Raw genomic sequence first — 26008 nt, forward strand, 5'->3', positions numbered from 1 at the left:
CATGAGTCCCCTCGCATCCATCGCGCGCCAACACTAATAATAATAATAATAATAAAGGGATCTTATCGTGCGCAAACTTAGCCCAGTGGGCGTCAAGGCGCCTAATTCCAAATCCAGCTCATAACAAAGAACTCTACAGCTCAACCTGTATAGGCTCTAGAGAAGCACCATGTTTTTAGGGCCTTTTTAAACAGCGCCAGAGAAGGTAGCGTCTTCATCTCCATCGGCAAGATGTTCCAAAGCTGTGGGGCAACGACGGAGAAGGCCCTAGCTCCCCATCTAGTGAGCTTAAAGCGAGGAACGGCGAGTTGGAGTTGTCCCGAGGAGCGCAAACACCTTGGAGGGTGATAGCGAGTGAGCAGGGAGCTAATAGCGCCTTTAGATCCGTCCTCGAGAGCTCTGTAGGTCAGACACAGAATTTTAAAATAAATTCTGTGCTGGATGGGCAGCCAGTGAAGGTCTCTCCTCGCAGCAGTGGCAGAGGAAGACCTGGGAAGATCCAGGACAAAACGTGCAGCAGCGTTCTGCACTACTTGCAGTCGATGTATGAGGCCCTTGTTGGTTTCCATGTAGAGAGAGTTGCAGTAATCTAGCCTGGAACCAACAAGGGCGACTGCAATCTGCTTGCGTGCTTGAGGGGACAAGTAGCTGCGGATTCTGTTGAGTGTCCTGATCACGCCCCAGCAGGTCGCGACAGTCCGACTCACCTGTAGAGACATCGAGAGTGATGTATCGAACACCACACCCAGATTTTTGGCGGATTGAGCGGGAGTGGGGCAGGTACCAAGAGAAGAAGGCCACCACTCACTCGACCAGATATCTTGGTCCTTCCCAAAGACCAAAACCTCAGTCTTGTCGCCATTTAGCTTCAGGGAGTTGGTGACCATCCAATCTGCAACATGTTGCATACAGGACCTGAAGCTGGAGGCAGATGTTATGACAGAGGACTGGGTAAGTGAAATCATGATCTGGGTGTCGTCGGCGTATGATACCACCTCCATCCCCAGCGATCTTACAAGTCTAGCAAGGGGGGCCACGTAGATGTTAAATAGGGTCGGACTTAATGCCGACCCCTGTGGCACCCCACATTGCAAAGACTTTGCTGGGGAGAGGTGGTTGCCGAGCATCACTCTCTGTTCCCTATCTAGGAGAAAGGAGTTGAGGAGACTCAGGGCCGGACCAGTGACACCTGCCTCCCTAAGCCGAGATGTTAAGATGGCAGGAGACAAGGTGTCAAATGCGGCCGTGAGGTCCAATAGCACCAGAACAGTTGTTTGTCCAACATCAACCTTGCGTCGGATGTTGTCGACTACATAGGTGAGGGCAGATTCTGTGCTGTGATGTTTTCGGAATCCATGCTGGGTAATGTCCAGGTACCCTGAAGCTTCGAGGAAGGAAGATAGGTGGCGATTCAAGTGTGCTTCTAAGATTTTAGCAGGTGCAGGGAGCAAGGAAATGGGTCTAAAATTTTTCAATAGACCGGGGTCAAGTGAAGGCTTCTTAAGGAGCGGCTTCACAATGGCCTTCTTCCAGACTAATGGAAAAGTGCCTTGGGCAATTGCCTTATTCATCACCTCAAGTAAAAGGGGAAGGAGACTGTTCCTACACTCCTTTAGTTTTTTAAGAGGCAGTGGGTCAAGTGGGGAGGAGGATTTGGTCTTATCTAAAAGAAGATTCAACCCCTCCAGAGACATAGGTGGAAAATCAGAAAGACAACTGGAAGGGGCTGTATCCAGTGATTCCAAAAGGGTTATACCTGGGAGGTTATTTTCAGTCAGGGAGAGACGTTGTACTTCTAGAGAAGTATGAATGTCAAAGATTTTTTTATGAAAAAAGTCTGCAATATCGTCACACAGACGTTGGGAGCTAACTACGGGGTCTGGAAGTTGGAGGGAGCATAGCGAGTCTGCAATTTTAAAAAGCTCCCTGGAGGAAGTAAGTGAACTAGTGAGGTTGGAAAAGTATTCCTGCTTCTCCAATATCACTTTTTGCTTATACTCCCGTAGAGCAGACTTATGAGCCTCCCTATCCGCAGGATCCCAGGATTTCCTCCACCTCCTCTCACTGCTTCTGCAACCCTGTCTTAGTAGTCTAAGATGGTCCGAGAACCATGGAGCTGATGGTTTCCTCCGGGCTACATATCGCAGGGATGCAGGGGCAAGTTTTTCCACAGCATTCATGATGGAGTCATGCAGAGCTTGTGCTGCCTCATCAGAGTCTTTTAGGGAGAGAGCCTCAGGAGTAGGGACGAAAGGAGCAAAAGCGTCATTGGTGAGATTTCTGAGATTTCTCCTAGGAGTAAAAGAGGTGGTCCCCGTCTTAATGGGATTGGAAGTGGAAAAGGCTAAATGAAGAGGAACCGCAAAATGATCCGTCCACACCAGTGGTAGAGGGGTGCCGCAAGAAAGTCTAGGATCATTCGAGAATACCCCGTCAAGGATGTGACCTGCTGAGTGAGTAGCACTAGTGACAAGCTGACTAAGATCACAGGATCCAAGAGAATCAACCAATGATTGAGTGTCCTTAGAGTGAAGATCATCAAGATGGAAATTGAGGTCACCTAGAATGGTGATAGAAGGTTTTCCAAAATAGGGTTCAAGGATTCTCAAAGTGTCCGAGGCGAAATTAGCTCTAGAACCAGGCGGCCTATAGATCAATATACCCGTGAAAGAAACTGAGGGGGCACAAGTAATACAAAAGTATAAGGCTTCAAAGCGATCTAGGGGCGAGGAGAGAGGGTTAACCGAACATAAGAAAGAGGATTTAAAAAGAATGGCAATACCTCCCCCTCTCCGTTTAGGTCTGTCAAGCTTTTGAAGAGAGTATCCCTCGGGGATGGCTAAAAGAAGGTCATGACCGGAAGAGTCAGAGGCCCAGGTCTCAGTGATGAATACCCAGTCAGGCTGTCTTTCATCCACAAAATCGTGGAAGGCAAGATTGTGTTTAATTAGCGAGCGGGCATTTAATAAGAACCCAGTATTATGAGATACAATAGGCAGTGGGGAGGAAGGGCAACGACTAATAGAACAAGAGCCAAGGGGGTGGAATGAAGTAGAGCAGACAGTACAGCAGCGAGAATGTAATAGCCCTGACGGGGTGAAACAGTGCATGGCCGAGCATGCGGGAGGTCTAAGAGCCAGAAGCATAGGTGGAGTATAACGCAGAGATGTCTTACCTAGGAGCAATGATGATGAGACCAGGTCCAGCCCGACCTGCAGCCCGTCCTCAGCGCGGACGGGCGCAGACGGGCTGAACTCTGGCGTAACTCCGGCGTCATTCTGGCGTCTCCGCAGCGCGTAACCGCTGCGCGTGAGCATGGCTCAATTTATGCACTGCTCGCCTCCTAAAGAGAGGACTAGAGCGTGCAAGCTACCCCCAAACCAAGATGGCCGCCAACGAGACGTGGGCGAAGGACCCGCCAAAGGCGGTGAAATTACCGATTAGAGTGTGGGTGAGAGGGGCAGAGGTGCGAGTGTGCGTGGCCGGCAGTTAAAAGCAAGGTAAACAATTTAAAAATAAGGTTTAACAGAAAATGACAAAACAGGATTTTTTAAAATTCTCCAGTGTCTGCTTGCAGGTCGCGCTGAGAGTACAGCGCTGCTGGTTGTGCGCTAGGCTGTTAAGGGCGAACTGAAGAGATTTGCCTCAATTTATGCACTGCTCGCCTCCTAAAGAGAGGACTAGAGCGTGCAAGCTACCCCCAAACCAAGATGGCCGCCAACGAGACGTGGGCGAAGGACCCGCCAAAGGCGGTGAAATTACCGATTAGAGTGTGGGTGAGAGGGGCAGAGGTGCGAGTGTGCGTGGCCGGCAGTTAAAAGCAAGGTAAACAATTTAAAAATAAGGTTTAACAGAAAATGACAAAACAGGATTTTTTAAAATTCTCCAGTGTCTGCTTGCAGGTCGCGCTGAGAGTACAGCGCTGCTGGTTGTGCGCTAGGCTGTTAAGGGCGAACTGAAGAGATTTGCCTCAATTTATGCACTGCTCGCCTCCTAAAGAGAGGACTAGAGCGTGCAAGCTACCCCCAAACCAAGATGGCCGCCAACGAGACGTGGGCGAAGGACCCGCCAAAGGCGGTGAAATTACCGATTAGAGTGTGGGTGAGAGGGGCAGAGGTGCGAGTGTGCGTGGCCGGCAGTTAAAAGCAAGGTAAACAATTTAAAAATACCTCAACATCATCTCCTACGCAGATGACACCCAGCTGATCCTCTCCCTCACCAAAGACCCAAACACCGCCAAAACCAATCTACACGAAGGAATGAAAGAAGTAGCCGAATGGATGAAGAACAGCCGTTTAAAACTGAACTCGGACAAAACGGAAGTCCTCATCTTAGGATCATCCCCCTCCGCCTGGGACGACTCATGGTGGCCACCGGCCCTGGGCACAGCACCCATACCTACAGACCACGCACGCAACCTGGGCTTCAGCCTGGACTCCTTCCTCTCAATGACCAGACAAGTCAACGCCGTCTCATCCTCATGCTTCAACATCCTACGCATGCTCAAAAAAATCTTCCGCTGGATCCCCACCGAAACAAGAAATACAGTCACCCACGCACTGGCCACCAGCCGACTGGATTATGGAAATACCCTCTACGCCGGGACCACAGCCAAACTACAGAAAAAACTCCAACGCATCCAAAACGCATCAGCCAGACTCATACTGGACATTCCACATCATGCTCATATTTCCGGTCACCTGAAGAATCTCCACTGGCTCCCCGTCAACAAGAGAATAACGTTCCGTCTCCTCACCCACGCACACAAGGCCCTCTACGACCTAGGTCCGAATGCCTCAACACACGACTGTCCTTCTACACACCCACCCGCCAACTACGATCATCCAATCAAGCCCTCGCCGCAATTCCGCGCATCCACAGATCCACCATGGGAGGAAGATCCTTTTCCTACTTAGCGGCCAAAACTTGGAATTCTCTCCCCACTCCCCTCCGACTTATACAGAACCACCTCTCCTTCAGAAAGCAACTAAAAACCTGGCTATTCGATAAGTAACGCACCCACCATCCCCCAAGCGCCTTGAGACCCTCTGGGTGAGTAGTGCGCTATACAAATTCTTGAACTTGAACTATAATCTTTCTCTGTTTCTGTTCACCTTCGTGATTGGTTCCCAGGAAAAAAACGGCACACCAGGTAAGTCCAGCACAAGAAAAACTTTATTTATTTATTTATTTAAAATATTTATAAAGCGCGACTGTCACCTGGCAGGTATCCTGGCGCTGGTAGCTACTCTTGTGGTTTATTGACGGGGGTGAACTGGGACTGGCCGGTTTTATAGGGATAGGGGAAAGAGCCATGTTTTGATACGTTTCCTGAATGGGAGGAGATGAGGGATATGGCGAATGTCGACAGGTAGACTGTTCCATAGCTTGGCTGCAGCTACTCTGAACGATCTTCCTCCCATCCTGGCCTTCTTACATCTGGGCACTCTCGCGAGGCAGGCAGTTGTGGACCTGAGTGTTCTGGTGGGGGTGTACCAGGAGAACAGACGTTGAAGAGGTCTGGGTCCTATTCCATGTAGTGCCTTGAAGACCAGGCAAAGGGCCTTGAAGGCAATGCATTGCCTCAAAGGCAGCCAATGCAACTCGGCCAGTGCGGCAGTGGCCGAAGATCTCCTAGTCCATCCCAGAGCCAGTTTGGCTGCTGCCGACTGGACTCGTTGGAGTTTGTCCAGTAGTGTTGCAGGAGATTCAAGCAGCAGGGCGTTGCAGTAGTCAAGGCGACTAAGAATAGTACACCTGACTACTAGTGCTCTGGCGGAGGATGGAAGTAGAGGCAAGACTTTGCGCAGTGAGCGCATAAGGCCGGCGCAAGTTGCGACTGTTCTTGAGACCTGTGTCTCCATGCTTAATTGATGGTTAAGCATGACGCCCAGGTTGCGAACGGTGGTAACTGGTAGGGGGTTGTTGGAGTTTTCCGGGGGCCAGAACTCAGTGGGCAGAGGGCGGGGTATGCGACTCGCAGGACAGTACATCACCTCGGTTTTCGAGGAGTTGAACTGAAGTGAGTTCCGGTGCAACCAGCATGCCGTGTCTCGTAGGCAGTCATGGAAGGCTTGCAAGGAGATGGAGTCTTCGCCTTCCCATGAGAGAAGGAGCTGTGTATCGTCCGCATAGTTTACTGTGGTCATGTTATGTGACTTAATTAACGTGACCAGAGGTTTTAAGTAAACGTTAAAAAGATTATTGTGCACTTAACAACTAAAGACGACGCGTTTCGGCGTGTAGCCTTTATCAAGTAGCCCCCATTTTAAAATTACATGTATTTAAGTCCTTCCTTTCTTCATAGACATAAAGGAAATACTATGATGTATCACTTGCGTTATTATTTCCTCTTTTCTCATGTATACAATTTACATCATTGCATATTCAGTTTATACATATTATAGGTAAGGACTTACTCATATTTACACACAACTACGTTTGCTGACCTTCACGTGTGCAATGCAATCACTATTGAATTCTATAATCCCGCCTGCGCTCTGGTAGTGGTGTATAAGCAATGTAGTCCTCGTAATATGGCCACACATACCAGCCATAATACACATTTGTGTCTGTATAGCGGAATTCCGCATAGATACATGTTGACATATATATATATATATATATATTTCTCCTACTGGCGATCACAAGTAGGTAGCTATAGCTAAGTTTGCATAAACAAGCATTTTTTGTTTTGCTAATAACTTTGGTGCCGTTTGTTAAATCTTCAGAAAAATTTCAAAACGAATATGACAGTCACTTCAGCTGATGTCTGGAACTTTTTGGGGTGATCTATAAAGTGGGGGCAGAGAAAAAAGGGGGGCCCAAAAATGTGTGTATATATGCATGTATGTGTATATATGCATGTATGTGTGTATGTATGTGTGTGTATATATATATATATATATATATATATATATATATATATATATATATATATATATATATATATATATATATATATATATATATATATATATATATATATATATATATATATATATATATATATATATATATATAATATTTGTGTTACCGCTCGACTTTCCACTTCTCATCCGGTGCACTCAGACTGGTGCGGTTAGCGGCCGTGGACAGCCGCAACATCTCATGCTCAGTTTCTTCAAATTTTTTAAAGAAAAACCGCACTCACGGGAGGAGCTTTCCACAACAGGCTTCCTTTATTTAGAGAATCCAAAAGACTGGATAGCCGTGTTCATACCCTTGTGGGTCCCTCATACCACATGAGAAGGATAGCCAACAGTAGGGCCAGTCCACCATCATCCTTTCTCCTCCCCCCCACGGCGACTGCTAACTCCAAGCCTCTTTAGTTTGCCCTACGACCATCACAGGCATCCGGTGGAAGGCAGGATATGTCATTGCCTGTCCCAGAGACGGTCAGTGACATAAAACTGTTGGGTCCTACAAATCGTCCAAAGGGGCTATTCCAGCTCCTTGGCGACTACCCTGATACACATTCCTCCCACTTACCTTTGGCTGACAGAGACCATCTCTCCTGATGTGGTTGCGAAGTGCAGGCTCTCTTCACCAAGGGAGCTGTAGAGAGGGTGCCTGCATCAGAAGTAGGTTGTGGCTGTTATTTATGCTACTTTCTGGTGCCAAAGAAGGACAGAGGACTCTGAGAATGCGCAGGTCTAGGAGAGGACAAACTCCTTTTGGTCCTATCTGTCCTGGACTCTGGAAACTAGATGGTAGCTTTTGACATGCTGGACGCCTATTTCCACATGCTTGTCCTGCCTATACACAGACGTTGCCTGCGGTTCACTGTGGGCCAATAGCACTTTCAGTTTGCTGTGGTCCCCTTCGACCTTACCAGTGCCCCTCAGGTGTTCACGAAAGTGATGGCGGTGGCCAGCACTCGTCTTTGAAGGTTTGGGTTCAAGTCTTCGCCTATATAGACAACTAACTGTTAAAGGCAAGCTATTCCTTGTCAGTTGTTTCCCACTTCCAGACTATGGCGAACCTCCTGCACTTGCTGGGGTTCACTATCAACGTGCCAAAGGCGCACAGTACTCCCTCTTAGACCCCCCCTTCATCTGAGTCGTTCTTCACACAGTGCTGTTTCGTAGCCTAGCCTCCTGAGTGGCAAGATCAAGAATCTTAAGGCTATGATTTCACTGTTTCAGCCTCTATCCGGGATTTCGATGAAAATGACTGAGGCTTTTGGGGCTCATGGCCTACTGCTTGTTACTCATGCCTGTTGGTACTTGCGGGGTCTGCAGTGAAACCTGAAGTCCCATTGGGTGATGCATCAGGGGATCTCTTCGACGAGGCCCAGATCTCAGAGGGCACTGCAAAAGATCTGCAGTGGGGTCTAACGAAACGTAACTGGATCAGTGTCGGACCTCTCTTCCTTCCCCAACCAGAGCTAAGTGTAGTGGCATATGTGTCACTCCTAGGCTGGGGTGGCCATCCGGGAGAGGTAGAGATCTGAACTCTGGCCTCAGGCGGAGTCCGAGCACCACATCAACCTGTTTGTGCTTTGGAAGATTGGCTTGGCATTGATCAGGGAAAGGCTGGTGCAGGTGTTTACACCATTGCCTGGTGGGATTGTTAGACCCTCCGTCAAGAGCCCCTGCATATCTGGACTTGGCTGGAACACCAGGACATTTCCATGATGGTTCAATAACTTACGCCTCTTGGATCGCGCAGAGTGGACAAACACTGCTGAAGATGCCTAGCTGGTTGCAAATGGCATCTCCATCTTTAGGTGGTGCAAGATCTCTTACAACAGTGGGGAGAGCATTGGTTAGATTTGTTCACCACCGCAGAGAATTTGCAAATTCATCAGTTTTGAATGCTGGAATTTTCACAGCGACTCTCGCACGGTGACTGTTTCAAGTAGGCCTCTGGCCAAGTCATTCTTGTGGCTCCAGTTTGGACACAGAGAGTCTGGTATCCCGAGTGGCTGAACATGACCATTGGTCCTCCAGTCAGCCTCCCTCTTCGAGAGTATCTTCTGATACAGAAACAGGGGAGGGTTCTGCTCCCAAACCTGCTCTCCCTTCACGTGTGGAGATTGAACAGAAGCAGTTGACAGATTTTGACTTTTCTCCCAAAGATTGTGATGTTATTCTGGCAGCCACGCATTCTTCTACCAAGTCTGTATATGGCTGTTGGGTCAAGTTTGTGTCATGGTGTGCTTCCGACAGTGTTTACTCCCTTTTGGCAAGATTCTTTTGTTTCCTTTATTGTTGGCCCAGCAGGTCTCTACTCTGGGAACAGTTTAAGGTTATCTCTCTACCATTTTGGGATTTTTCCTGTTGGCGGACCAACCTTCTGTCATCTGTTATGGTTAGGTTCCTCGAAGGCCTGCAGCATAAGTTTACCCCAATGCCAATTCATCAGGTCTCCGTAGGACCTCAACCTTTTCCGTACCTTTCTGATGTGTGCACCATTTGACCCTCTGCACAATTACCCACTTAGGCTATTGATCTACAAACTGCTTTTTTAGTGCCCCTAACATCGGCCAGAGGGGCAGCGCATTGCATTCACGCTGTGCACTCTCATTATACCACCTTCTACCTAGATTAACTAGTTCTGTGGACACATGCTTTCTTTCTTCTTTTTTTTTAAGTTTGAAGTTTATTGGAATAAAAAGGAACAAAGACAGAAAATGAAGAAACAATCAAGAGTTATGAGAAACATGAAATCAATCTTACATATTAGCGAATTAGTTGAGGAAAACTTATGTATAAAATATAAAATAGATAAATGAATGTGAGGAACATAGGGAGAATGAGGAAATATCTTAGCTTATAAAAATATATAAATAATATGGTAAAACAGTAGATGTAATGGATGACATAATAATCGAATAAAGTAATGCATTCATGGTGGTTTACAAACTTCAACATTACGTATCGGAGATGATGGGGGAGGCTTAGCAACTTTGGATAAATATTCAGTGAGGGGAAGCCATAAAAGATCACGTTTTATTGCTAAGGAAATAGGAGAGACATAATTAGTGTCAAGTCTGTGATTAAAGCATACTGCGTTCCACCAAGCAGTAAAAGAAACATCATTAGCTTGTTTCCAGTGTGATGTAACATGGTGAAAAGCAATAGCTATGCAAAGATCAAGTAATTTTTGGTTATAATGGGAGTCTGCAAAAATAGGAGAGAGGGAACCTAAGAAAATGTGTGAAATGGAGAATGAAACTGTAAAATTGAAAATCTGTTGTAATTGGGACCAAACTCGGTGCCAGAAACGTAAAATAGGAGGACATTCGAATAGCATGTGTTTCAAATCAGCCAAAGGGGATGAGCAGGACCAACAAGTAGATGGAATGTCTGGGGAAAAGGATGATAGGAGTAATGGAGTGAATAGTATACGATTATAAATAAAGAATAAGGTTTGTGTAGTATTTGCAGCTCTGGATGTACTATGAATCTTAGACCAGATTTTGTCCCATAAAATAAGGGACCATGTGTGAGAAAAATCTTTTTCCCAAGCCAACTCAACTTTAGATTTTATACGATCAGCAGAGGTTTGTAGAGATTTATATATAAATGAAGCAGAAAGAGACTGATCAATAGCAGTAGAAATCGAAAGATGTGTGGTAGGGATAGAATTAGAGGTCGGGAGCGAGGAAAGATATTGGGTAAGGGACGGAAGCAGTGATAAATATTGTTTACGGGATGAGGAGGGTAGTGAGAATTGTGTTTGTAGATCGTGAAAAGGCAGAGGTTGATTGTCTAAGAGAAGTTGTGAGACCCATTTTAGACCACGGGAATGCCACGTTTTCCAGTATAAGGAACGGTTACGGATTTTGAGGAATTTATTATGCCAGATAGGTTGGGTGTGAGTGGAGGAGGCAGATGGGTATGTGGATAATAAATATGGACGAAGTAGAGAGCAAGAGTGAGAAATGATAGGGGAGCATAGGGATGATACCTTAGAGGTAAAAGATAGAACTTCTTGAAATTCGTAAGGATTGAGTAAAGAAGATTCTAATGTGAGCCACAGGGGAGGAATGTGAGGAGGATCAGAAGAGAGCCACTTCATAGCTTGTTTTAAAGAAAATGCGTTATGATATGATCTAAAGTGGGGGAATTTGACACCGCCAAGAGATTTATCTTTTTTCAGGGAAGAAAGAGCTATCCGAGATTTTTTGCCTTTCCACAAAAATTTTAATAGAAGGGAGTCTATGGATTTGAAGTATTGATCTGGAATACGGATGGGAATCATGGATATGGAATAGAGAACTAAGGGTGCTAACATCATTTTGATGGAGTCCAATCGACCCCACCAAGAAAGGAATAGAGGATTCCAACGAGTTATTGATGTGGTGATTTTGTTAGAGAGAGATTCGAAATTAAATTTAAGAGTGTCTGAAATACGGGGAGCAAACCAGATACCTAAATATTTAATCTTCGTAGGTTGCCAGGAAAAACCAGAGGAGTCAAAGAGGTGTTTTTGACATAAGGGGTTTAAGGGTAATATTTCACATTTATCCGTGTTGAGACGATAACCTGACACAGTGGAAAAAGAAGAAACTTGATGGAGGAAGGAAGGGAGAGTTGTTTGAGGGTCTGAACAATAAAATAAAATGTCATCAGCGTAAACAGATAACTTAGCTTGTTTTTGGGGACCATATTGAAAACCAGTAATTGTGTCATCTAATCTAATCTTAGTTAAAAAGGGTTCTAGGGCTATGATAAACAGTAGAGGGGATAGTGGGCATCCTTGACGAACCCCTCTTTGGAGAGGAAAGTACTCGGAAACCATACCGTTGGCAAAGATTGACGCATGGGGGCTAGAGTACAGTAATGATATCAGAGATATGAATTTAGGGGGGAAGCCAAACCATTGGAGAGCTTGGAACATAAAGTCCCAACCAATTCTGTCGAATGCTTTTTCAGCGTCAAGGGAGATAGCAGCAAGGGGGGAAGAAAGGGATGGAGCTTTACTCAAAATATTAAAGAAGACACGAGAGTTATCTGATGATAGGCGACCCTTAACGAATCCGGATTGTTCAGGGCCTATAAGTTCTGGTAGTAGGGGATCTAATCGGAGAGCTATAATTTTGGCGAAGATTTTATAATCAGTGTTTACTAGTGATATGGGACGATAATTCTTACAAAGGGTATGATCTTTATCAGGTTTAGGTATTAGACAAATCAATGCTTCTTGGAAGGTTCCTTGAGAAGATCCGGAGGCCGCAAAAGATTGGAATAGAAGATGCAATTTTGGGAGAAGAAGGGAGGAGAAATGAGTATAGAATTCAATGGTAAAACCATCGGGTCCTGGGGCTTTACCTCGACGAAGAATAGAGATTGCATGAGAAATTTCCGATTGGCTAATGTCCAAATCTAATGAGTGAAAATCAAGATGTGAAGCTTCTGGAGAAGGGATGTTTTGAAAGTATGAAAGGAGATCTTGAGGGTCGGGAATAGATTCAGGGGTGTAGAGATTTTGGTAAAAGGAAACAAATTGAGCCAGTATGTCTTTATCTTTAAAGAAAGATACTCCATTCGGGCCTTGCAAGGATTCAATTTTTGTACGTTCTTTACGTATCTTAAGGTAATTGGCGAGGAGCTTGCCCATCTTGTTTTGGCCGCCGTAATAGCGGGAATTGCATTTTAGAAGAGAGTTAGAGGCGGCGTTGGTGGTAAATTTATTGAAATCAAATTTGGCTGAAATTAATTCACGTAGAGAAGTTTCAGAGTTTGAGTTATAGTACGCATATTCCAATTTCTTAATTTTATCCAAGAGTTGAGTTGACTTAGAGATTGATTGTTTTTTCTTTTGGGAGACAAAGTTAATAATAAAACCACGTGCAGCTGCTTTAAACGAGTCCCAAATCATAACAAAAGGAGATTCAGGAAGATGGTTAAGTGTAAAAAATTCAGTGGAAAATTGCTTAAATTGGGTGCAAAAATTAGAATCGAGAAGTAAAGAATTATTAAATCTCCAACGGCCTGAATGAGGGGAGTAGGGGATAAGATCAATGTCCACAAAAACGGGAGCGTGGTCTGAAATGAGAATGGAGCCTATATCTGAATGAATGGCAAGTTGAGCCAGTGGTTTGCTAAGAAAAAGGTAATCAATACGTGATTGGGAGTGATGTGTGGGGGAGTAGAAAGAATATTCTCTGAGGTCAGGGTGACAAAGCCTCCAAATGTCAACTAACGCATTATTTTGGATAGAGGAGATAAACTGGGTATGCATTTTGGAAGGAACAAATTTAACTTTTGAATTTCTATCAATAAAGGGGTCATAAACTTGGTTGCAGTCACCGCCAAGAATGACGTATTGGTCATTGAGAGTTACGAGTTTGTTAGAAATAGAAGGCCAGAACAATTTATCAACACCAGTTGGGGCATAAACATTGAAAATAACTAGAGGTATTTTATCTATAAGAAGATTAACAATTACCCATCGACCAACATCGTCGCACTCTTGAGATACAATGGAAACATTTAACTTTTTATGACAGAGTATAACAGTACCATTTTTCTTACCTACAGCAGGTGAATAAAGAACGTGACCCACCCAACATCGTTTAAGTTTAGTAGCCTCTAAATCTGTAAGGTGGGATTCTTGGAGAAGGGCTACATCTGCCTTAAGTCTGGTTAAATGTGTTAAAACTCGCTGACGTTTAATGGGGTTATTTAACCCCTTAACATTCCAGGTGACTACTCGGAATGTACATTATCATGAGAATGATATAAGAGAAAAGAGAAAGTGGAATAGAAAAATAGTTGAGAAATGTTGAGAGAAGTATTAAGATTGCAAGAACAGATATATGAGAGAGATAGAGAGAAAAGGTAAGAGTAAGAAAAAGAGGAGATAAAGAAAGGAGTATGAAGGAAGATAAGAGAGAACATGGCAAGAGAAGAGACAGAACAACAAATACAAATGAGAACTGGGGGGTGACGACGCCAGAAGAGGACGACATCAACAACAGAAACTCACGTCATCGAACACCGGGGAACCAGCTTAGGATGAATTGAAGGGAGCAGAAACTACACCGGGATGGAGAACAGAAGGAAAGGATCTGTGATGAGACAAAAATGGAAAAGATAAGTTAGGAGTACATAAGAACGCCAAAAATATGAACTACGCAACATTAAAATGAAGTAAACAAGAGATATGTGTATACAATAGGGTAAGGGGAGTCAATACTAGGCACAGTAGGGAAATAAAAGGGTAAATATTTCAGACAATCAGGAAGACATATAAATCATTAAACTGGTCTTGCAGTGTCCATGTTGATGGTTTCATGGTGTCGGAGGAATTCTTCAAGGACTCGTGGATCCTCAAAAGTCGTTGTCTTTTCTTTATACGTAACCTTGAAGAGGCAAGGATGAAGAAGACCAAATCTGGCACCAAGGTCTCGTAGTCGTGGTCGTAGATCAAGAAATTGTTTCCTGCGGTCAGCTGTCACTTTGGCTACATCTTGAGAGAGATACAGACGGTGACCTTCCCATATAATCTGCTTCTTCGCTTTGGCTGCTGAGAGTACCTGAAGTAAATCTGTATATTGTAGGAAGAGCATGATGACTCCACGGGGTTTGGAGGAAACTTTCGGACCCAGTCTATGAGCACGTTGAATGTTAAGTGTGACAGAAGACGGAAGATCCAAAATTTTTGGTAAGAAGGTTTGGAAGAAGGAGGTTGGATTGGACCCTTCTGTGAGCTCTGGAAGATTATAAAGGCGCAGGTTATTGCGACGATTTCTATTTTCCAACTCCTCAGTCTGTCGTCTTAAGAGAGAAACATCCTTTTCCAATGAGGAAATTCTTGAGCAAGAAGATTGGAGAGCCTCCGTTGATTGTTCCACCAACAGGACTCTGGATTCGAGAGTGGACCATTTATCATGAAGAAACTGCAGTGTTTTAGTAGTTTCAGCCATGAAGGGTTTAAGTGCTCGAAGTTCTTCAAGAATAAGATCCATGGAAGCGGATGATGACTCAGAACTTGGAGATGGTGGATCTTTCTTGTGACGTTTCGTGGAGCCAGGTTGTAGAAGTTTACTGGTGACAGTAGCCTTAGGAATTGCCCCACGGGTGACATCCGTTTTAGAAGGAATAGTGTCCTCCATGGTCTGCGTCGAGTCAGAGTCTGAGGAGAGACGCGGTTTGGATTTGGAAGCCGTGAGCTTGAGAGTGCGCAGTTTCCCCATATATGGTATGGGAGATAAATAGTAGTGTTCCTGTAGACTCAGAAAATAGAAGTTCTGTGAAGAAGGCACTCCTTAATATGAAAAAATGGCAGTGTTGTGAAAGGTAGAGCTCAACACATTGATGTCAGGACCTTGTTGCGCAGAAAAAAGAAAAATGCGTCACACAAAAAACATCATTGAAGAAAAGGTGCATGCAAAAAGACTGGAATTGCACTGCATATAATGAAACAGGAGGTGGAAAATCGTCTGCATCATGTGGAGAAACAGGTAGACATTGTCTAGGGTATACAGAAACAAATAATATCCTGACCGGCAGATTCCATTGAAGAGCGGCGCCCAATTAAGAAACTTCAGCTTGAAAGCAGCATGTAGCGTTGAGCGTGAAGAAAGCGTGAAGAAACAGGGGATCAAAGGCTGAAATAACGCCAACGGGAGGATTCACTTAATGAGGTTCATTAGTATTGCGCCTATCATCTTTGCCGCATTAATTAGGTGTGACAAGGAGAGCACCGCACCGTCGCGCAGGTCCTCCGCTGACTGAGACCGGAGACGCGGCAAAAGTTCAAAGGGAAATGGCGGCCGCCTGAGAGCGCGCCGCGTCAGTCACGAAAGATATGCATTTGAACGGAGTAGAGGGACGCAGGTGGTGTCAATCTGCTCACCTCATACTCCGATGCAAGAAAATTAAGTCGGCGTCCGAAAAGGTGCAGTAATAGATGGCAAAACCGCTGGTATCGGCGCTCGATGTCCGGAGCTCCGCGTCTAAGCCGCCATCTTGTGCGGCGTTCAGGCCACGCCCCCCATGCTTTCTTTCTTCTGAAGGGTGTTACTCCCTTCCATGTAGGCCAGAGCATCACACTGCTTACCTTTATTTGATCCACCTCATTCCTCGAAAAGAGGAGAGACTCCACTGTCTGGACTCAAAGAGTGTTCTGTTTTATTTACTGTACAAAAGAGATCCGGGTCGATTATCAACTCTTCTTGGTCGATGTAGGAGCTAAAAAGGGAAGGCTGTGCAAAAACAGACTATCTCAAGATGGAAAGTTCTTTAGATTAAGATCTGCTACACATTGGCCAAGAAGCTACCCCCTGAGGGCTTGCAGGCTCACTACATCAGAGCCAATACTGCTTTCACTGCGTTAGTGTGTGGTGTCCCTTACCTGGACATGTTGTGGGGCAGCAACATGGGCATCCCTGCTTACGTTCACCAAGCACTACTGTGTGGACAGTCTGGTCCATCGTGACGTGCTTTTCACTCTTTTGGTCCTGCAAGACTGTCTGATTTGATTGTCTATGCAGACCCACCCTGTGGGGGTGTTGCTCGAGTAGCTTATATAAGGTAGGGAATTTGTGGCTAGAAGTCTCTATCAGATGAACAACTTAATTACCTTCGGTAATGCCTTATCTAATAGCGACTCTATCTAGGTGCTGATTCCTTACAGACTCTTCCCAGACTCTTCCCATCCTCCCGCTCCGTTTAACAATTACGGTGTAAGGGACACTTTTCTCAGGACCTTAGTTTGCCACCCAGTGCTCAGTTCTCATCATTGCTCCACAATTCCTGGCATTGAAAGTGCGAAAGTAACTGACGTCAGCACGCCAGCTGGCCCCTACATAGTTACCGTGCACGTCCATTTCGGAGCAGACGACTTCGATGTGAAGCTGAATGACTCCACCCATAGGCGCTTAAGAATATTGCTCAAAAATATCCTGGATCCAGTCTGATGCCGGGGAATAATCTAAAGAAAGAAATCTGTGGCTAGATAGTCTGCACCAGATAAGGTGTTACAGAAAGTAAGTAACTTGTTCATTAGGTGGATATATTGTTCAAAATCATTCTGATATAAAGTGAATGAAAAGAAAGGCTCCACTCATGAAGTGTCAAGAAAGAGTTGCTCAGCTCTCCACAAATGATTACATGGAAAAGTGAGAAAGATGCTACACAAACTTTTTGAGCTCTTAAGAACAGGCTATTAAAGAACTGGGTATCAGGGTTATCAAATAGTAGCACCACATTTTAGAATTCATTGAGAGACAGAAGTAAGTAGCTAAAATTGATAAACAAGTGGGACATTCTCTGCTTGCAAATGATGTGTTCAAAAAAAACTAACGGCCTATAACAGAAAATAAAGAACTGAGCTTTGTCTAGGAGAGCCCTACTTGGAAAGCCCCATCATTCAACCAAAGGGAAGGAGGACAGTGAGAAGGGATTAATTCCTTTGGGGTCTCAAAAAGCACAGTGGAGAACTACTTTGTGTGTGGATGTGCTCCTTGAAAGGGCGGAACGCTGTCACTCAGTGAAGTTAACCATTCACTGGAAAGGACTGATACTGTTGTATTACTCCATGCTGTAGTGGGTGGAAGAAAAATGTGAATAGCACAATAGACCACTTGTATCATACGTAGAGTTTTAGTAAAATAAAAAGGTTTTGGCCACTAGGTTTCCATTTAGATAGCTTATTTTAATAACTGTTAATCACTGCTTAGGCCTCTCCTCTTTTACTAGCTGTGCAGCTGCTGGTAGCCTTATTCCCCAACTGTATTAAATGCCAATAGATTTAGTATGTTTGTCATGGTTGAAGATCACACCTCTCCTTCCCAAGGTATCCTACTGGGTGGAAATGGAAGGTCTATATTCAGACTTCCAACAAGAAAGGTTACAATCAACCCATTACCACTTTAGCCATCTTCCTCGTAACTACTCTTACTTGAGGAGGACAAACCAAGCACCATTAACCCTTCACTCAAGAGTGACTGTAAAAAGTAGATCACCATTAATGTTGTCTAAAGGTGTTAAGTGTAGCCTAGTACAGGTTTGGTCCAAAAGAAGGAACTGGATGCAAACGTAATAGATGAAGCAGATTTAGAACTAACAAGGTAGTTTAACAATTGTCATTACGAAGTGAAAGTTGAAAGTACTTTATGGTAATAGCTGAAAAAGCAATCCTGGAATTAAAACTATGAATCAGTCAATGACCTTCCTACTAATGGCTTTGTGTCATTGTGCCATTTTCTTGTCCCCCAATATTTAAGTCCTCGGCTGTCTGGTACTGTTATCTGTTGTTGATAAATATTCCTCAGTGCCTGTGCATCTCTTTGCTTCTGAATCTAGTGACCTAAGAAGCAGTTTTAAGGTGGTGGTCACATAATGTGGCATATGGGCTCTCACAAGATGTTGTCATGAGTGAATCAGCCCCCACCATGTGGTTGACAGCACAAAAAAGTCTCTAATTTTAAATGAAAGCCAGTGATGAACCTGATGAAAGCATGAGTTTGAGATGAACCTCCTACATTTTTCTTCTGATTCTGGCACAATTTAATGCGACCAAATAAGAAAACCAATGGCACTTTATAATGTAACCTAAATAAATCACGAAGAAAATCAGTTCTTTGATTGAGCCGGGACAAAATTATATGAACCTATAGACCAAAAAATAATGATAATCTAGTAGAGCTGGGAATCAAAATCGGAACTTGCAACAAGGGAATGAGATGAATAGCTAGGATGATTTAAACAGGCTTCTGCGTGTTTGGTCCTAGTGCAGGCATGTTTGTGTAGAAGGTGTGGTAGAACTGCTAAGGCTTCCTCAGTCTGTTGCAAGATGGAGTTCTTTGAGCATGATTTGAAAGTCCTATGCTGAGAGTAAGTGGTTTTCATGTGAGTGACCTTTTGATGTAGGTAATGCTATTTATCCACATGTGATGGATGGCTCTTAAACTTGAACTCTCATTGTATTCCTCTGTTGACGTGCCTGACTATAGTAGTGCCATGTAGGTAACACTTAACTTGTGCCTTATGTAGATGCACCAACTACTGCAGGACGCTGCCAGATTGGACGCAGGGTCCAGTTTCTTGCTTTGAGCACCAAACTTCATTATGCATCTACTCAAATTAATTGCCTTTAAGTGTCCACAAGTAAAGCTTTGTTTGCCGGGTTATTTACTCTCCTTATTGTTGCATGAATTGTTTCACAGTACTGTTATCTTTTCAGATGATTTGTCCTGCTGTAAAATACACACGCTTTTATGCATGGTTAGCTGTTATTCCATAAAATAAATGTAATTTGTTAGCCAGATGAAATATCGCACCGCAAAAATATTGCAGCTGTCCTTGATACTGTTGCGTGGGTGCTAAACATAATGATCTTTCTTCCCTTCTTACTGTTTACCAGAGTTTGAACAAGAAGTGAAATCTCCAGTCTCTACTGACAGGAACAACAGTAAAATTAACTGTAAGTACTTTGCTGCAAATTACTTTTTACTTGTTTCACAGGTCATAGATTGATTCCATAAAGAAAAGTTTTAAAGATGATCTAAATCAAACATATATATGTATATCCTCTGCTGTTTCAATTCCACCTGCACATATTACACTTTGATAGACTATCTCTTATAATGTGTTCCCAGTCTGAAAACTTTTTTTGTTCTGTAATTCTCACTCTCACATCAGGAGTATTCCTGAGTAAGTAAAGGGAAAACTAAACTTGACACTAGCATATCCTCCTAGATCAGTGCATGGTTAGTACACTTAAGTGTCCTAGTTACCTATTCAAAATTAAGGTTTTCAACTAGATTTAATAGTGTCTTTATTATCTCTAACCTGTAAGGAATGGTAGGTATATGCTGCTTCAATTTAAGATATGTGTTTTATGTAATACTAGCAGCCCGCCCCAGCGTTGCCTGGGGCAGAAGGGGGCTGGGGGCTGCATTTTTACCCCGGGGCAGAAGGTGGCTGGGGCAGCATGTTCTCGAGGGTTGCACCCGCCGACTCTCTCCCGCCCCCGCCCCCCGCCCGCCCCGCCCACCTCTCGCCTCCCGCCCGGACTCGAATTAAGTTAAGTAGCAGCTTCCCCGCCCCGCCCCCCGCCCGGACTCCATAAACATTAGTTTTAAATTAGGTAGCAGCCCGCGCGGTGCACCCGCCGACTCCCTCCCGCCCCAGCAACGTACCTCTCACTGCCACTGCTCCTCCGGTTCTCGCAGCTCCTACCGGCGCTGTTGTCCTCCGCTCTTCATGGTTCTGGTCAACGCCGCTCCTCCCCTCACGCAGACGTCGCTCATGTAGTCTGCTCTTCCTGGTTTTCGTAAACGCCGCTCCTCCCCTCACGCAGACGTCGCGGCCGGCGCTAGTTGCAAGGGACTACTTTTTAAAATTTATTATTTTAAAAAACGTTTTATTTTTATGTAGCCTATGTCCTTCTGCTTGCCCTGAGATTTTCTAAGGTGTCTTGGGTGTGTAGATTGGCGCTGTAGTTCCCGAGTTTACCTTGCCTAAAGGTGCAAGTTCTCTCTTTATAATAGTAGTATAGATTCTATAAGTGACTGTCACTCCGTTCTTAAGTTAAAATAACACTTTCTCTGGGCAGACATAATCTTCCACATAGTTTCCAGAGCCTGTACAATTGAACTGCGAGATCCCCCTCACCTCCTGCGAGCTGAAGATTGCTAGATTCTTATTTGAAATTTCAAGGCCCACTACGAATGGAACTTCCAGAGACCGTATATGGGGAAAAGGCAGATCAAATAACCATGAAACCCCATTTCTGTTGGATTTTTCAAATAGTTACATCCATTTGAAACTAGGTGTTGTTCAACAGTGTGTAAATCATTTGGAAATTTAAGAACTGATTGGTGTGTGTACAAGACAGGATAACATAGAACATGACTGGAACCACATGGTTGTATTACTTTTGTACCACTTGGAGGCTGTAGTTGGTCCACTTCTGCTCCAGCATCAGTTACCTTGCTACTCAACTTGTTGGTCCCTTGAAGGCTGCATGGTGCATGTGAGTCGAAGAGGCAGATACAAAACAATGACAGGAGTGGGTCAAGGGCAATGGTAGCCTTCTTCTAGGGTGGGCTTTACACAGAGAAAGTCTGATGGCTTCCTGAAAAGCCATAGTGTTAGAGGTTGAAATCGGTAGGCATTAAGAATGCTGAAAAACCATAGTCTACTGCCTAAATCAGTAGGATTGTGAAATATTCATCTTTCTCTTACAGTTTACTTGCCTTCCCCGAAAAGCTATCCACCTTGCTTTATTCAGCTCAGTGTTCTTTATTTCAATCAGTTTTCCACTTGCCCAAGTCATGCATACAAACTCAGACTGAAATTCAACCGCCTTCTCTGAAATAACTTACATTTTCTGTATGCCTGTTCAGTTTTGCCTATCTACGAAAGTATACTTAGTGTGACGTGGAAAGTGATTGAGAACCCACCAAGTCATTTAAACCTGCGGATAATCCATTTAAGAGAATTGTTGACCCTTTGTGGGCTTAAGTTAAAGTAAAGAGTCCTCAAGTGTTCAAGCTTTTAGGGTGTTTGCAAAACTAAGGCTTTAACGAGAAAGAAACGTACTGGAAAGAGTTTTCTGACAGTTATTGACAGTGGTATGTATTCGTTTTCTACCATTCTATCTGTCCTCCCCATTTATTCAATTGTTAGCAACTTTTTTTTAAGAATCTGCCTTTTAGTTAGTAGATTTATAGGAATTCCTGTCAATCTGGTCCTCGTTTTAGGCAGGTAAATGATCGTTGCTTATTATATAAAATAGAGAAGGAATTGTTAATTTATCCAGTTTGCTGCTGCCCGTATTTATTTCAGGCTTTGCACAGAGGGCTGAAAATTATATTCAGTTTAAATGATGTTGGGCCCTGTTAGCAAGCAGCACTGATAGATAACCTTAGCAAGCAGTACTGATAGATCACCTATCTACAACCCTCCAACAGTGCCTTCATCTCGCAAAAGCCCTTCTTTTTCACATAAGAATGTATTTCTATCCAAACTAACTCTTTTTAGCAACATTTGGACAATGAAAGACTATGGAAAAAACAGAGTTCTAACCTGTGCCATGCAGTTTGTATTCAACTTTTTGACAGGTCATAGGCCACTGTGCTATATTAGGTTTGTAACTTACGAACAGCAAGTAACAAAAGGATTTCTGTGACAAGATCAGTAATCCCCTAAGCAAGCCGCATAAAATACAGGTTTGTGATCTGCATGGTACACGTTCTTTGCATCAGGCACATAATCCCTCTGCATTATTTTGATGAGTCAAAACTGTAACTAGACAAAACTCCCATCTTTCTCCAGCAGGAACATTAATCACCAGAGTTATCTTGACAGAGTTATTGCTGCTGAAAAATTGTCAGACACAAGAAAAACGGCATCAGGTGCTTTTAAACCCATGAGATATTTCTAAAAGCAGCACCTCCAAGCTCAGCAGCAGGTGCAACTGCGTTGGAAGCACTACTCTAAAGCCAGCCTTGAAATGGAGGACGTGACTAAAATGGCTTGGGTTATGTTGTCTCACAGCCACCAACCAGCATTTTGAGGACACATCTTCATGTCATCTGCCCTCTGGCACGGCTGAAGCATGATGATGCTGAAAGGGATTTAAGAGCAGGACGGTTAAAATATTCAGAGTAGGGATTTGTAAGGGGAAATAGAGGTGCAGCTTGGGACAAGAATGCCTAACCTCTTGGCTGCTAATGACAAGGGTAACTCGTCATGAACTTTCCATTCATTTCAATGGAAAACTAATGTAAATCTTAATGGTGCCCTAGCACTGAAGTGGCTAAGGTACACTGCTTACAGTAATTGACTGGTGTGTTTTACTTACACTGTTAAAATGTTCTTCTCTCCACCCCTGCACATACACAATATCCTCTTCACTCCTACCCGTACTTGTTGCTGAGCATCTGTATTACTCCCCACATGCTACGGTTAACTCGCTTATCTCAGACAATGTTAACATGTGCCCTACTCCCAGTTACTGTAGATCATCCCATTTGACTTTAAAGTATTTAGGCATGCCCTTCTTCAGCAGAATTTCCATTGCTCAGTCTGAGTGGCACTAGGGCTTCAACAACCACCCTGAAATCCTCCACTGGGATATGCCTCTTGACACTTCTTAGAAGATTTAGTGACTATTGTACAGTTTAACTGAAGGATTTAAAGTTTATTTGTATATTCTGTTTGCACTCGAGAGGAAACCTTCCAGATTGGGCTTGATGAACAATATGGAAAAAGTCCTATCCACAGAAACTTGTCAAAATGGTACAGACCTGAGTAGGCCTGGGTTAAGTTCCAAAGTGACCACAACACTCGCGGCAAGCGGCAGAGTGTTACCTTGCTCTGTTCAGCTGATTATTAGCGTCAGGTGTTTGCCTCGTGCTGGTAAATCCACACGAACAAGCGAGTGCTGCTTCTTTCTGCCACTCGAGTAGATTTTCTACTCAAGCGGCTGCTTCCTCAACACAAACGTATAGTTCCTCAATGCGAGCGGTCACAACCATCCATGACTTCCCCCATTGAGAAATCTCGCTGGGAGGTGGTCTAGCATTGGATTTTCCTTGCTCGCCAACTTAACGTTGGCGAGAAAGGAAAAAACTCCAGTTTTTCGGTGCTCTATGGAGTGTGCAAAACTCCATAAACGGAGTTTGCCCCCAGGCCTGCTCCTGAGCGAACAGAAGAAATGTTTGCTTGATGGAAGTAGTAGACAATCCAATCTTTAATTGCTCTGAGGCATTCATCCAGTAAGCATAGCTGGCTATGGGCTTTGACATTCAAAGCGCTCTAGACTATATAAGGATGCCCTATGTACAACTGAGCAAAGATTTAGATGAATGTATCCATTTAGAAAATGTTTCACTTCCATCCGCACCAGTTCAGTCCCCCCCCCCCCCCCCCCCCCCACCACCCACACACACGCACACACAAAAAGCAGGGATCTCCAACCTTTTCTGTGTTAAGAGCTACTTATGACCAATAAAAATCATACCGAGCTAAAAATGTAATTAGTGTTATAATAGTGACCCCAAAAAGATTTACATTTGGCACCACCCTATGTAAAATTACACGCAGTGATAATCTCAGTTCGTCAGACAGGATTGCCTGAGGTAATGTAAAAAACTGACACTGTCTATTTGGATTGCCTTTATGTGGGTAAATCTTAACTGTCATAGTTTAAATGCCCCAGGCACCAAGGCAATAATAATAGTAGTAAGCCCATTGAGCGAAATGATTTATCACTCAAATATCAGCTTTAAATAGATTTTGGAATTAAAGCATCAGCTCATTATTCCTGAAAATACACATTTTTGTCTCAAATACACACTTTCCAATTTCAGTTTACATATATTCAGTTAAGCAAAAGCTTCTAATTTAGTAGGCTGAAGTAGACACAGGAGAGCTACTTGCTGGAGAGCTGCTAGCAGCTCACCAATTACTCGCTGGAGAAGCCGGCCCTAATGTAGCAACACTGCTTCCGTTGATATTTACCTTCGAGCTCACCAAGCCTGCATGCTTTTCACCCGTATAAACAACCAGATTTTTACACTTCCCAAATGACTCCTCGATTATCTCCTTCCAACCCCCTTGGAATGCGTATGTTCTCCCTAAAGTCTCGCCATCCATTACCACTAAATTTTCTGTTGGTAATATTTGCTGTAATTAAATAATGAACCCTGAACATAAGTGGGAATGTTTCCTGCCCTGCCATGTTAATTATTACTTTAGCCTGTTTAGTGCACGATTTACGTGTTGTGATGGTAGTATTCAGTGGTAAGAGCAGTTCTTCGCATCTAAGGTCTCGACATGGACACCTCTGCCAGGAGTTTATAGTGAAGGGTGAGCTACAGATGGTGAGTGTGAGGAGGTACAGCAGTCCACCATTATAAATGGTGCCCAGCCACGCTTTATTTAACCTTCACGTGTGGCACACCTCGAATGCATAAGACAGTTGATGACCTTTTTAGGTCGAGCTGGAGTAAGCATCCGTAGGATGCTCCAGTCCAGCTCGACAACTATAGTGATCGACTTCGGGGGGATTAGGACAAGAGGGTGCCACGCGCTTTAACATGTGGATTTGACCTCGTGCACGCGCACGTCGGCTCCGTCCACATTCACAAGAATTCCCGTGCCGTGCACATCCCCACACATGCATGCGCATACACACACACAGACACTCGCTCGCACACACTCTCTCCCCCCCCCCCCGCAGTCATCACACACGCATACACACACGCACGCATACACACAGACTCCAAGACACATACACACACGCACATACACAGCCCGCCGCCGCACGCGCGCGCACACACATGCCCCCCCGCCCTCGCAGCCCAGCATGAAGGCGAAGCCCCACTCACCGGCTTCCTTGGTGCAGCGGCTCTCGCCGGCAGCAGGACTCTTCCTCCCTTCTTCGGCACCGGGGCGCAGGGTAGGCTCCTGCCTGCTCCGGTGCTCCAAACAATCGCGGCTCTTCCGTGGGAGGCGGGGTAGGCTTCCGTCCTCCTACTTCCTGTTTCCGGTTGTCCCGCCCGCCCGGCCTGCCTGACTTCCTGGTCGCAGGCCGGCGGCGCGAGCTCTGGACTGTGAATGTGTAGAAACATGCAAGTGTTTTTCTTAGCCTCAAAGGTGAGCCATGGCTTTCTTGTATCAGGCTTCCCCATTGTGTGTCTCAATTAATATCGTTGGCTCGGGACTTGGTGAAGCGGCAATCTCGTCTGTTGCGCTCGCTGGGGAAATGGACGGGGGGAGAGCGAGCGAATGTGGCACAGTGATTCTACTGTCCTTCACCCTCAAATTTCATGCACCTGAGGGCCTGGTGTATCAATGCCGTGACTTTGGGCTAAGCGCAGTGCGAAGGTGTCTACTGATTATCACACTCCAGTGCCCGTAAGTCACCTCTCATGCATGGAACGTGTGTACATTCAGCTTCAGTTGAAGAGTATTGTCGGCGTCATCAGCAGGCCAGGGAACACCTGTGTTGTTAATTCGATTCTTCTTAGTGGTACTGAGGTGCTGGCAATATTGCAGGGGGGGAGTGTTTGAGAGAGAGCTGTCCCGCAAGTTGA

General features: G+C 44.6%; 1 protein-coding gene across 2 annotated transcripts in view; it reads left to right on the forward strand.

Annotated features, from left to right (window-relative positions):
- The window catches only part of RYK (receptor like tyrosine kinase), a 906407-nt gene that overhangs the window by 307922 nt on the left and 572477 nt on the right, over window positions 1–26008 (forward strand). For both annotated transcript variants that reach the window (XM_086943935.1, XM_086943936.1), the window contains exon 5: window positions 19324–19383. In XM_086943935.1, the coding sequence (XP_086800061.1) occupies window positions 19324–19383 (60 nt within the window). The remainder of the gene's footprint in view (window positions 1–19323; window positions 19384–26008) is intronic.

Source organism: Lissotriton vulgaris, chromosome 11 (assembly GCF_964263255.1).
Source record: "Lissotriton vulgaris chromosome 11, aLisVul1.2, whole genome shotgun sequence".
Lineage (NCBI taxonomy): Eukaryota > Metazoa > Chordata > Amphibia > Caudata > Salamandridae > Lissotriton > Lissotriton vulgaris.